This window comes from Eimeria maxima, genomic scaffold, assembly GCF_000499605.1.
Source record: "Eimeria maxima Weybridge genomic scaffold, Emw_scaff654, whole genome shotgun sequence".
Lineage (NCBI taxonomy): Eukaryota > Apicomplexa > Conoidasida > Eucoccidiorida > Eimeriidae > Eimeria > Eimeria maxima.
This window is the reverse complement of record NW_013566669.1, coordinates 1-12,339: the sequence shown is the minus strand read 5'-3', so window position 1 is coordinate 12,339 and position 12,339 is coordinate 1. Positions and strand designations below refer to the sequence as shown.

Sequence of the window (12,339 nt, the reverse complement as noted above, 5' to 3'; positions counted from 1 at the left end):
CAGCAGAACGTTCACGAGTATACAAAAAGCAGTTAGGCAAGCTTCAACTGATACTCTACCCTGCTAGTTTGTTGTGCACTGGACCGTAAGGCTCTGGCAAGATCTTCAGCCAAGTAAGACAGAGCCAGCATCGAGTATGTTACTGCTGTTGCTTTTGCTAAAGCTCTAATTAATGCATATACCGGAGCACTCTACCGTTGGGCGACGATGCCACTAAACACACGCAAGCGTACCGCAGGCCAAAACGCACATAGAAACCACATACGTCACAGGACCGCCTCCGCAGACACCCCTCAATCACCATGAATGCGTTGCAGTCCCTGACAATGAGGAGACTGGCCCGCCGCGTCAGTCAGCCGATAAAAACAAACGCGTCCAAACAGTACCCCCAAGAACGTATATCCATACTGGTAATCTGTAAGGGTTCCAGCCACACAGGTTGGTGTATTTTTCCGAATTTCATGTGGGGACCCCGCCGGCTCAATCAATCAATGTCTACAGAAGGCATACAAACCGCCATTCCAGCGTATGCAAAGCGTTCACGCGAATACAGCGGGGTACACAACCTGTATACTGCGACACACAGCTGCACATAAGGAAACCTGCAGCATAGCCGGGCCACCGCACCGATCCACAGAATCATCATTGTCTTCCCCTCATCAACACTCCTATAAGAATCCCAACGTTATGAGGACATCCAAGAACAGCTAACTAGACATGAAATCGCTCAGCCTAGCCCATGGCTTGAGCAAATCCAAGGCAGCGGCATAGCGCTTACAAGTGCATCCCTATTCAAACGCCTCCCGAAATATCCCTTCGACAAAGATTCTCCATGCTCAAAGAGCGCATGTCGAAACACAAGTCTTAGCAACGTGTGCCGCTGCTTTCTACCGCATACAGATGATCCCTTTATGACCGTTGGCAAATTGTGCAGAGACACTTCCAGGCCCCTCGAAGTGGTCTCAGCGTTCAGCGAAGAAACAGGCTACCAACCAAACCCGTGGGGCATTTAAACGATACCCCACGTCGTGCAAACCGAAGAAATGCCCCAAACTGAACGCCGTCCCTCTGTTACGAATATACAAGTCGGCCCAGGTACGCCACTAAATGAGTTCGCTCCCGGAGCCAGAAACCACAGCAAAATTTACCCAAAACCCATGTAGCACAACCCTTTTATGCATCAGCATCATACTCTGCGTCTCCCAAAACTCCTGCCCGTAAACTGCTTGTCTGTGGAGAGTTTCAAAGGAGTGGGTGATCTCGATGTCTTCTAATGCGATGAGCTGCAGAGTAGCACATCCTGCCGTATGTCCTGCATACAGGCCACTGATCGAAATGGCGGACCATAAAGGCTGCAATCTTTCCCAAGAGAAGCAGCTTCAACAAAGCTGACGCATGAACCTCAAACCACTATCAATGTGCGATAACCCCAATTTTCCCATGCGATATCGCCCTAGCATTACAGTGCTTTTGGAATGAACGGGCTTCGCCACCACAAGAGGAAAACGGTGAAGCGCTATGCGAACAAGGTTGCTACTTCCAGCAAAAGCAAAACGATATTTCGCCTTGCTGTAATACACAACACGCAGACGGAACACCCACCTCCTGAGTCAGGCGCTTGCTGAGCTACGAGACTGCAGCTTTGAGTTGCCGCTACACTACCTCATAAACAAACAACCAACGCGCGAATGCTCCTGCGCTACAATGTAGAGCAAACAGGAAGGAATGCAAGCAAAAGTTCGAATAGCACCAGCCCAAGGAAAACACATTTCCAGCATCGGTTTGGAAAAACTCAAAACGTTGACGCGCCGACTGTCCATCCCCGCATCCAGCTCACACCATTAGTAAGACAATAACTGCTAGCTTTGCGCGCCTACACATCTCTCCCACAACCCGCACTATCAAGCATTTCCCGTGTGTGTGTAAATGCACCAACACACTTGCTGCTCCCGGAAGCGCCTGAATGATCCCATGAAGTTTGTTTGATTTGAGAACAGTACTCCGATATCCAACCCATATTGCACTGATCTGCTAACATCACACCTACTCATTGTTGGCGTTACCCGTTCGTTTTCCTCCTATCTACTGCATTAATTGCCACTCTACTTCGGCACGTCTCCGTCCAACCAAACACACTTTCTACGTCCGCAGAAACCAAGTACTAGACAACAGCGGCCTACCACAACCCTGCGATCCCTCCACAAATTGACCCCGTTTTCAAACGGCAAAGTACAATTCCTCAACAGGCCTCGCCATTCACAATACGACCCGTCGGCGTGTAGTGCCACACGTGAAGGCCTCTCACTAATTACGAACTCGAGTTACGCCACACGCTAATGCAGCTGAGCAACTAGCCACCTGCACACTGGCCGGAAAAACATCACATCCAGCTTGCGACCACTGCTGTTACTTCAATATTATGGCAATGCAATCCCTGTGAAGTGCATGGAAACGCAACCGTCCGGCCAACAGCAACGGCTGAGACAGTCAGTTTATACGCCCGGGATCAACAATGCGTCTTTTCAAAAACCGCCAACGTCTCCAAATGGTGCTAGCTTCCAAGATCCACAACACTCTATTGGCGTGATCTGAATCTACGCAAACACACAGAAGCCGCTACTGCGGAGTGCACAGCGGAGGTCGCTACATACTTTCTAGACAGCCAAGAACGCAGTTATTTGCAGTAAGTGTACCCATCCCTAACCTGAGAAATCTCACCAGCCTGCCCCCAGCACAAATATATATATATTCGTGCAAATATCAGGAATTCGTTCAATTCCTTCGTTCACAAGGACACATGAGCAATGCGTGCTCAGCCTTAATGCTGCTAAGAGTTGAACGGACGCAAGCAAGTAGCTAAAGTGGCCGTAAAATAAGTGGAGTCACCTCAGACCTCGCCACGACTGGAGTGTATTGGCATTCATTCCGAGAGGCCGTTTCGCAACTCATGCTACTGTCATGTCAAAACGCTCTCAAGGGGGCTGCCTGCAAGCACAATCCCATGGGGCACACTTGCGAATTAGGTTGCGAACAAAGCAACGCGTTCGCTGCAGGTAGATAGGTCAAGGCGCCGAAGCTGTTCATACGGATAAGATGCTAATGAACACCAACAAACGCGCGAGGTAGAAACGTCCTGGTGTGCCACAAGCAAACACGCAGGGGTCTGGATCGACCGTTATGCTTCAGTGTTTGATGCTTGCTTCTAATCAGTTGGATTAGCTTTGTCAAAGCACGTGTACATCTCTTTATAATGGGTGCAACGTGATTGCGTCACGTTGCGTTAGCTGTGGATAAAGGTGGTGGGGTGGCTACGATTCCAGATGAACAAATCAGGTTCTGGTGTACTCAGAGCTGAATACTTGCATTCTATACGCAAAAGGTACTATTATCCTACAGTGTCAGAAACACTGTACAGTAAAAGCACTGGCAACTACGCTAATTGCGCATCTCAACCCACTCTACACCCCTAAACAACATGACACCAGAAACGTCTCTAGCCGTGGAGCCTCCCTACGAACCTAAGCAGAAAAAATGGCCAACTAAAAAGGGCCCAAAAAAGGCCCGTCATTAGCACGATACGTGTACGCATATGTGCAGCAGACGAAAACATCACCAAGCCAGTTCCACAGTTCCAGCCAGTTCCAGTGGCTATCCACAATGACATACTGGTGCGTTCGGGCACAGCACAAAACCCCGCTATTCCGCGTTGCACATTCGCCTTCGATGATTACTCTACACCAACTGGCTTCACCCGTGCTCCCTCCCAACACACACAATACGTCCAAATCAACGTGAGCCCCAGCACAGCAACCTCTACAGACAAACCGGTCAACAGCTAGTCGACGGTCACCCTCGCCAATAGTATCCATATTTGGCTTCCCCATATTCCCCAAATCACCCCGTATTAAGCCGCCAATAGGGGTCAAACAAATACAAACCATCGCATTGGTGGCGACTGGGTGAATTCGAGTATGCCATACAACGTCTGCTTGAATCTCCAGAAATTCGAAGACCGAACGCCACAAGTATACCTTTTGACCCGACGTACAGCCTACAGAAGCATCCATAGCTGCTTCGCCTGCATCACCACCGTCACTTACCAAATAAGAACAACGCTACTAAGCATCAGTTGAGGGAGCACAGCGTTCTATTTGCACTTCAAGCTTTCATCAATCATATGTTTTGCATATACTGCGGCTGCAGAGTTTTCTACAAAGCGCCAATCGGCAGCCAACAGCTGTGCGCACCATCGTAGAGATAAAATCACGGGCCCAAATTTCGAGTGAATGCCTGAGTAGTAGTAGCATCATTTTGTGAGCTGAATAGCCGCATTCTATACCGCAAAACGTACAATTATACTACAGTGACAGAAACACAGCATGACACGTACGCTAGCGACACCACACAGCACACTTTACACCCCTAAACACCACGACACCAGACAGGTCTCTAGACGTGCAACCTCACTACGAACCTAGGCAGCAGCAATAGATGACTCAAAAGGCCTGTCATTAGCGCGAAAGGGGTACATACACGTGCAGCATTCGACAGCTTGCCCCATGTCACGTCCATGACTTTCCCCAATGATACACTAGTACAGCAGCTAGTCTAAGCCCACCCTCCCAACCCATGCCCACTTTTGGTCTCCCTAGATTTCCCAAGACGAGTGCACTTTCCCTTGCCGGCCATCACCACATAGAGGTCAGCGCGGTGCAGGCACAGCTTTATTGGCGTATGTTCAAAGCATTATAACTATTATTGCAAATGGCATTCTCGTTGTTTGACGGGAAGGCACGACAATTGTAGCTATATCCTAGCATGGGTGCTACTTTTGTGGAGAGCATCCAGACTTCAAAAGCTCCTCTACACGACCTGCAAAATGCGTTAATTCCTATGTCGGCACGGAAACACGTGATGGCAGGGGTGGGGAAGAGTAAGCAGGGTAAGCTACCCATAGAGCACCATATTCAGAGAGCATTGTATGGAGTATCAATTGGGGCAGACCTCCAACAGTGCCTTCCGAACTTCTGTATCAATAGTTCAGTGCGGGGTGCTTACCCGGAGCAATCCGGCGAAGATGGAACTAAGTGGTGAAGGGGTTGACCTCGCGGACATGGAATACGTAGTCATAAACCAGGGAAAAGACGCTTCTTCTGCCACATTGGCAGGAAAGGAAAAGGGCATGTTTATAAATGATATAGATATTGAGCCTGGTAAAATTTGGACGGTCGATTACAACAGCTCAACAAAGGTATGAAAAGCGGGATCGGAAAGCAACACGTGGGACTGGTCCTCGAGAATGTATCGGCAGCAGCCTCTGCTTCTTTCGCAACAACCAGCGTGACGTAATTCTACATTGCAAACGAGTGAAAACAGACTGCAACTTGGGGAAAAACACAAGACTTTCAGAGCCTCCACCAGGCGAATTAACGCAATGGACAAGGAAATCCTGGGGCGCGCACGAAACAACCGGCGCAGTGCTGGGACCAAAAGAGTTGATAGTTGCACGCGCAGATTCCTTTTAAATTAACTGTGTGCTTACCCAAGTTTGTATTCACAGGCAACGGTTGCTGTCGCTGCTCGGGTTTAGGGGTTAGGGTTTAGGGCTTAGGGTTATAGGGTTTTAGGTCCTAGGGCCTTACGGTTTAGGGGTTTTGGGTTTTAGGGTTTAGGGTGTTAGGATGTAGGGTTTGGCGTTTGGGGTTCAGCCTTATATGCGCTACCAATCGCCTTCATCCATGGGCTACCCCTTCTAAAAGCTTGTGATTCAAAGCCTATGATCCAATCGTTGTGCATCGGTTGACTACTTACTGATTCATTACACTGTAGCCTTCTTTTGCTAGCTTCCCTTGCTTAATACTTTTCAACTCTTCCGCATCCTGCCACTTTCAGGCCTGGGAATAAGCCTGTATCGCAGTGCGTTCCGAAAATCTTGCATAATCCCGATGTGCTCTGGATAATTATTACCCTTATTTAGATAGCCACCATTGTCGTGCCTCCCCTTCTAATACCGAAGAAGCTAGTAGCTAGTGTACATTTTCTGGCGCTTGCTGGAGAAGAAGATAAGCATATAGCGAGACAAATGTTGCCTGGCAGCCGCCATATTTGGGTGATCGGCTGTGGCAGGTGCACGCTTCGTAGTTTGGCTGCACATACACTTACCTTTGGATAAAAAGAAGAAGTTTGGCGCGCTTTAACTCAACGATACTGGTAGCGGTTAGTAGCCTACCCACCACAGGGCAGATCCTGTTCAATATCCATTCTTCAAGGGAAGGGGTGATTTAAAAAACATTTTGGGGGAGTTCACAAAATTTACTGTTTGTACTGATATTTTTGAAGGATCTTCGCTCCTTAGCGATATGCAAAGCGTCTGCAGCACCTCCTTTCTGTGCGCCTGAGGTTTGTTCCTCTCACGTGCCACTGTTGCATGCCAAGTGTAACGCTGGTCCTCGATCATATACGGTGATCATTGCAAGCTGTGACGGGACCGAATTCCTACACTGGCATCTCCATAACAGCAGTTGAACTCCCTTCTCAGCCTCTAGGTATCGCATACCGCAGCGGTTCATGCGCCCTTAGCACCCTGAGAGGTGGCTTGCCATGCGTTGCAACCCACAGTCACGTACAATCTCGCAGTGTTCGTGCACATTTAATCGTGCCAGATACATTACGCTGCCAGATCAGGGATGCATTACTAATGCTTGGACCCCAGCCATTGCCTGCTGCCTGAGGACTTTTTTATTTGTTTCGGTTCAAACTCCAGTCCCGTTATTATGTGTGGCCAACGGAGGCTGCAAGCAGAAGTAATCAGCAATTCCATACATTGCTGGTTATTGTTCTGCGGCATTAACCAGCAATGAATGGAAGTGCTGAATACTTCTGCTTGCAGGCTTCCTATTTGCGTGCATGTTGGGTAGTAAGGCCCAGTATGGTTTCATGCGCAAACTGCACACAGATGCAATTCTAGATGGAGGGCCGGACCCACCAAGATCTCCTACAGCAATAGTCTGCAAGGACAAATTAACTTATAAAATGACATTGTGGAGCATATTTGTAATTTTCCAACTAATCTATTATGCTCCAGACTAGAGTGTTCCTGCGGTGCGCCACCGATGGTGTCCTGAACGCTGATTGCAGGACAACACGAATGTTACAAATTCTTGTCTTCCCCCTTTCTCGTTAGTCAAAAGTTTTCCGCGATCCACAAAAAAAGGTATGAGGCAAGTTTCACTGCCAAGGGAAGTAAGCTGAAGTTGGGATATAACGCAGATCGGGTCGTAGTGGCCCATCAGCAGCCATGAGCCTGGCGGGGGACCGTCATTGCGGGGTCACTAATGCACGCTTGGACTTCAGCATATTTGATCTTTATTCGAAGCAGCAAGTTTATATTTTAGTGAATACAGGAATATCACAATTCTATGGACATCGCAGACACAAGATATTTGAGGCAGCATGCCTCTCGGCCGCTGCCGGACCTTTAACAATGGGCAATGCAACTTGCCCGGTTCTCTCCTGCAGGCGATAAAATTTGTATTTCTTGTTCTATTGGCATTATGGTGAGTGATACCATCACCGTCAAGTGAAAATCAGGCCAGTTCGACCTGAACTTTCGTTGAATTAGATCAGCAACTACTCAGGGCGCAGCTGTTTGAGCGAGCGGAAGCATACGAGGAAAATCGCCACCCAGTTATTAGCAAGAGTCGCATGACGATTGTACTGCTCTCAATAACGCTAGTCGCATTCCTGCGCAATATGGAGGCATCCAGAAAGGCTGCCAACTTGGAAGTAAGCCTGTATGCGGCGCGGGTTCGGTAGTTTCACGTTACCGCAACAATTACTCGTCGCACAGGGAAAGTTCACTAGATTTAACTTACGATGTGCAGCGATAAGCAAGAATTTTTACCATCGATAAGTTTTGCTGCAGGCTCGGGGAAGGTGAAGCAGGGGGAAGGGGGCAAGACTTCTTTCTAATATATGAACTATGAACGGATGACGGTCGTTTTTACCATGGATGGAATTTTTTAGTTGATGCCCTGCTCATAGCCTCCCTTCGCCTGATACCGAAATCAATGCGTGCTCAACATTGTCTCGATCGGCTTGTCATTCGATCATCCGATCACGCTTCTCCTGAATGACAAAAACCATGATGGATATACGACTTCACATTTCCGCCTGTGAATGCAAGTGTGCCAATTGTTATACTGTGAATGCAGCTAGTACGCTGTTCGCTCTACTAGAAACAGCTGGTGCCTCCACTGGCATGCCACCCACCAAGTATTTGGAGTCCTTGCTACACATAGGAAGGGGCTTTCCAACCAGAGTTTGGAACTAGACGAAATCCAAAAGTCCTCGTGTGGCACGCAAGGCCGACGACCCGATACATAAAAATTTGTATTCTCCGACCACTGGTAGCCCACGTGGAAGAGGAAAACGCGGAGCAAGAGTAAAGCATCGCCCCCCTGGGACGCTTACAGAGCAGGTCATTGCGATGCGATGCGGAACACAGTTCTCCTCGTGTTAAAAACAATCAGCCAACCCCATACATATTCCAGATTCCAGCGCTTTCGAACCGCTTTTTCCAAGTGACACAGCACTGCGACACGCGCCGAATCAAACCATCCCCTCCCAAACTGCTTTATAGCTGCACCCCACTGTTATTAATAAAACGATTGACTGGTGCATCACAGCAAGCAGATGAGGCAAAGTAGCTTCCGCACGTGAATTCTGTTGGACGTCCCCGACCAGCAGTCCAGTCATTCCGGGACAGCAAGGAACCGGCTTCCTGAACAGTTGATAGTTGCCCCAATATCATGTCTGCAATATCGGGCCAGTCCTTAAAATCTATCAAGGATTTCACGGAAGTATGTAACGCTCAGGTACATAACAAATGATAGGTACACAAAATCTGTTCAGGTAATATTTAACATTTAAAATTGCTACAAGAGAAAAATTGTCGATTTGATTTTGAAAAATTTATGTTCCAAGGTTCACCTAACACCATTCCGCTACTTACGTCATTTTTTGAATCCCTCTTTATAGTGTACCTATATTATCTTCTGCCTCAACTGTCTCACGACATTCTGAACCCAGCTCGGCCAGAGTTATTGCGAGTTATTATTATTGCTACAATGGCCATCTCTGTTGATACAAGCCTACATCGGCAAACTGGCTGTCATGGGCTGTCACAAACGGGACCGTAGGTGCCTTTGCCTGCCTCCAAAACAACGCCAGCCAATTCTGTTGGCATTATACTTGCAGGTTTTGTGGAGTGCGTCCTCGACACGCACCTTCTTCACTCAAAAATGCAATAAATCTCTCATGGAGGCATTATGGTGTAAATTAGAAAGAGGTTAAAAAGAATGTTCAATGCACTCACGGCAAGACACAAATTAACGGGTCATAAAAGCAATTCCACATGCAGCTTTGTCCCAATTGCCCTGAAACAGGAGTCCTTGCCGTCCAGTGCGAGGTGGGCACAAACGTGCGCTGCACCCGAAAGTCACAACCGCCCAAGTTATTATACTGTCGTTCTGCACATTTATGCTTAGCAACGTACTCCAAAGGCGACCAAAATAACGAAGTTTGCAATAATCAAAGCCCCATTCCCACCTTTTGCGCTCAATACAGCTCACGTTCGTTCCCACGGGCATCAGTCAATACTTGAATCAGCGGTGCCACAGCCTTTACCGCTACATGACGGCCTTTCGGGCCGTTCAGTCCCAAAGTCATAGCCCCGCCTCCTGTGTGGCATAGACTCCAAATACCCTAGTGGATTGCACCAACCATTAGCTAGGCTTGTCAGCGGAGACAGATGCTGATTACAGAACGACACACTATGTTTGCATCCACTATGTTTGCATCCACAGTGGAATTAGTAATGGAAGCATTCGCACTCAGTAGAGAACCTCTGAGTCGTGGATGGAGTATGTCTATGTGCCACGTAATCCAAATGTCCTCGAGAAACGGGTAAGTCGAGACAAAGTTGAGCACCCACTGACGTCTGCACCGGGCGACAGGTACAGGGAGGCCATGACCAGAGCATCAACTCAAGAATCACACCCTCCGTCCACGGCATACTGCTCCCTGCATGTGGCAGATTAAATCGGGTGGAATGGTTTTGCGCGGCAGGTAAACAAGGCAACATGAAACTAACGGATCCGTTGGGAACTGTCGTGCATCATATCGTACTCCTACACTGCACCACACAGCTGTCGAGCCATGCAGCATTACTAGGACAATAAGCACCAATATAAACGTACTTCAAGGGCAAACCGTCCTCACATTAGGCTTGCACTTATTCTGCACTACACAAACCCATTCCACGGTATCATCGTCTTTGAGCCTATTCTCAGCTAAATCTAAATAGGCCGCTTGCCGCCTCTGGGAGAAACTCAAAAGCCATAATTCCTGTGGCTCGCATCCTTCATGGATGACCACGAGTTTAACTGGGCTAATCCAACTCACTCCACGGGTTCCCGTTAGCGATGACGCTTTTCGGACACCTACAAATATCCTAGAGATGATTAGTGAATGGTTGAGCCGCCGCCATCGTTAGATTGTTCAACATAAAAATATGACGCATTTCTGAATAAAGCTGTGGTTGTATGGCCATACAGCTGCCAATTTGCTCGTGGTATCTACCATTATCGAAGCGCACCCATAAAGAGTGGGCGAATGAATGAACTGGCAGGCTTCGCGTACTTCCTGCAGTTCCAAACATCACATCCGCTTTGCAACCTGTGTCAAGCAGCGCTGGTACGGACTCACGATTACTGCGAACTTGGATACAGAGACACGTAACTCGAGGCACCTCGAGGAGGGTCTGCAGGTGGGCGTCTATCCCATCTTTCAACCTCATTGCTGCACCGCACGTTGCTTGAAGGTTCCAAATTTAGCTGGCCACTTCTTCCGTTCCCTTGGCAGCGTTGCTCAAATACTTGTCCAACCCCTTAGCCCTTCTCATACGTCTGCATGCTGTAACTGCGTAAGCTGTTATGTAGCAGGAGGAACCCATGTATTTATGTATCTGCCTTCCCCACTTTCCAGGTACGGAGTGCCCCCGCAGCTATCGGTTTCGATAATTTACCATTTTCTCTGCGGTGCTGTCGCAGAGCAACATGCATAGGCGCATGTTACAGATGGTGCCCGCATCCGCCTTCGTTCTTTCTCCTCTCCGGGAATAAATGTGGCATCGCCTTTTCTCTCGCTGATGCGAAAGTACTCCATCGACTCAGCAGAGTCAATACTTTTACCTCCAGTGCCCTCTCGCCGAGTTGACTGGTTACCTTTTGCAGTCCTCCATGGGCTAGCCCTACTCGAAACCTCTGATCCAGAGGCTCCGACCCAATCGTTCGGCATACGTTGGCCAGTTACTGATTCTTTTCACCGTATCCCTTTCGATAGCTTGTTTAATAGTTTTCAACTCTTCCGCATCCTGCTTCCTTGAGACCTGAGAATAAGCCTGTATCTCGGCGCGTGCCGAGAATCTTCCGTATTCATGATGCGCTTTGAGGTAGTACTACCCTTGTTTAGGTAGCCGCCATTGTCGTGCCTCCCCAGGTCTTTTGATGCCTGTTGGAGTAGGGAAGAAGCATAAAAGGTGTCCCCTTAACTGACCATGGCATCCTGGTAGTCACCATGTTTGGGTAGTCGGCTGAGGCGGAAACATTCCTCGTGAATGATATGGGCCGCACAAACACTCTCCTGTGGATGGGCTGGAGACGTTAGGCGCGCTTCAACTAGGCAAGGCTGGTAGCCGTTGGTCGCCGCCCCACCAGATGGCCGATCCTGTTCAATGCACAATCTGCTAGAAGGATGTGACTTGACAAAGCATTTGGGGGCGTTCACAAAATTAGATGTTATGTACGGATATTTTTGAAGTATCTTGGCTACTTGGTGATTTGCAGTGTTTCTGTTGGACGTCCCTTCGGTGTGGGTGAGGTTTGTTCCTCTCACTTGTCACAGTGTGGTTAGTGTAGGTTGGGAGCCGTTGATTTACGTCCTGGGTGACTTTCGGAGAAACGCAAGTGGGCTCTTTTGAGCGCAGGAGGTGGGTACCCTGTTGTGGTTCTGACATGTTCAGTTGTCGTAGATGCAGGGCGAGTACATGTCACAGCACACGAACCAACATGCACAACGGAATTGCTGAAGGAGTGGTGAGCGTCGCGTGCTACGCGTGTTTGTGAGATTCCACCTGCAACTGAAGTTCAAGGACTCTTGTTCCGTGGCGGATTGGGACAAAAACCGCTTTGTGGAGACTGCAGATGTGCAAGTAAGGCCCGTCCATTTGCGGCATTCCTTCTGTGCACTGAAAATGCTTAGTGTTTATATATATATATT

At 48.5% G+C, this 12,339-nt stretch overlaps 1 protein-coding gene across 1 annotated transcript; it reads left to right on the top strand.

Moving 5' to 3' along the window:
- Positions 1 to 5,077: 5,077 nt before the first annotated feature.
- On the top strand, positions 5,078 to 5,756 carry EMWEY_00040100 (hypothetical protein; the record flags this gene model as incomplete). Its single annotated transcript, XM_013482542.1, has 2 exons — positions 5,078 to 5,251; positions 5,688 to 5,756. 2 exons carry the CDS (start codon positions 5,078 to 5,080, stop codon positions 5,754 to 5,756), a joined length of 243 nt encoding a protein of 80 aa, XP_013337996.1.
- Positions 5,757 to 12,339: the final 6,583 nt, after the last annotated feature.